We start from the raw sequence: 1,634 nt of genomic DNA, 5'->3' as shown, positions 1-1,634 counted from the left end.
CTCTCTCTCTCTCTCTCTCTCTCTCTCTCTCTTTCTCTCTCTCTCTCTCCCTGTCACTGTTGTTAAAAGCTCAGCACTGACAGTTGGGCTGTAACAGACACACCTCACTCACCAGGCCCTAGTGGCATTACAGGGAGATGCCTCATTACTGGCTGGTTTGTTCAGATCTGGGGTGAGAGGGTATGGTTTGTTTATTATTTATTTACTTCCATCTTATTGCAAAGGAGGTCAGAGGCTTCCTGTGATTGGTAACTGCCCCTCCCAGACACCTGATGCTCTTCAGTCTGGAAGGAGCCTGAGCTCTCTGAAAGGAGGAGGTCCCAGCCGGAAGCGCATGGCCCAGGCTCTGCGGCTGGTGGGGACTGAGGTGCCCCGGTGAGTGGTGGGACAGGGCCAGGGCTCACCTCTGGGCCTTCTGTCCAGGCCACAGGGACTGCTCTAGGGACTTGGAGACCAAGGTTTCACCTGTTCCCCAAGACAGCAGGTCACACCTGGGCTGATTTACAGGCTCCCAGGGACGAATGAAACAAGTTGGGGACAGTGCCAGGCACCCCGTGGCCCCTTCCTTAACCTTCTGAGACCTAGTCTAAGCTGGTGTGCCCTCTACACCCAGGTCCTGTTAACCTGACCAGGCCCAGTAGGGCAGGACACTTCTACTTTGCCCAAGAGGAAGCCCGCCCGGGTGGCTCTGGGTGCCTCCCTGAGGAATCAGCATAACTAAAAAGAGGGGGCTCGTTCCTGGGACCCCTCCAGTCCCAATTCCCCAAAGGGCTCATCCTGCCTTTCTTGAAAATGCAGCAAGGCAGCACTAAATAACAGGGCACCGAGCGGTGTTGTGACTGACCACAGCAGGAAACCGTGGGAGAACTGAGAAGGGCCGCTTCTCTGACTGCAGAGGCGCAAACTCAGACGAGTTAACACTCCGTCCCGAATAAACCACTGGGACAAACCTCGGCCAGCCGGTATTGTCGAGGGCTGGGGCACTGGTTCACCCAGGACGTGTAGACAGGACCTAGGGAGCACTGCCCAGCAGGACACAGATGGAGAGGGATGCCACGCGGGCCCCTCGCACTGACATCTGAGTGCTGGCCCAGCCGCTACGTTAGAACTGTCTTTACAGGGACTCCGAAATGTCCCTTCTTTGCTTTAAGGTATCTGGCACAGAGAAGGGGAACCACCCAGCGAGGGCCTGGAGTTATTTTCCACCGCATGAGCGTATCCACAGAAATCTGGCACAGAGAAGGGGAACCACCCAGCGAGGGCTTATTTTCCACCGCATGAGCATATCCACAGAAGACTCACCTTGGAAGCGCTTGGCAGCTGCCTCTCGGAGAGAGAAAAAAATGTCACACATGACAGTTGGACAGCTCACCCCCGACTTGGTGATGACATTGAAGATGCGGTCAACGTATTGCCGCAGGTTCTCCTGCAATGAGATGTGGGACATACTCATGGTGCTCATTTGGACCAGATACTCTCCCAAGACTGCATGGAGCATCACGACCACACTGGGGAGGGAGAGAGTCCAGAGGCAAGGGACTGGCTCAGAGCAGCTATGAGGAGCCACAGCGGCAGAAAATATACTTCCTATTATGATTTAAAAACAGCCTTTCAAAATACATACTGAGTAGTTA

The 1,634-nt window shown here is 54.7% G+C and overlaps 1 protein-coding gene across 1 annotated transcript in view; it reads right to left on the bottom strand.

The window, feature by feature from the left end:
* Positions 1-1,634, bottom strand: part of RASA3 (RAS p21 protein activator 3) — a 114,725-nt gene that overhangs the window by 17,433 nt on the left and 95,658 nt on the right. The window contains exon 14 of the mRNA XM_006909339.3: positions 1,303-1,426. Coding sequence (XP_006909401.1) covers positions 1,303-1,426 — 124 coding nt within the window. The remainder of the gene's footprint in view (positions 1-1,302; positions 1,427-1,634) is intronic.

This window comes from Pteropus alecto, unplaced genomic scaffold (genome assembly GCF_000325575.1).
Source record: "Pteropus alecto unplaced genomic scaffold, ASM32557v1 scaffold13, whole genome shotgun sequence".
Lineage (NCBI taxonomy): Eukaryota > Metazoa > Chordata > Mammalia > Chiroptera > Pteropodidae > Pteropus > Pteropus alecto.
This window is presented reverse-complemented; position numbering and strand designations above follow the sequence as displayed.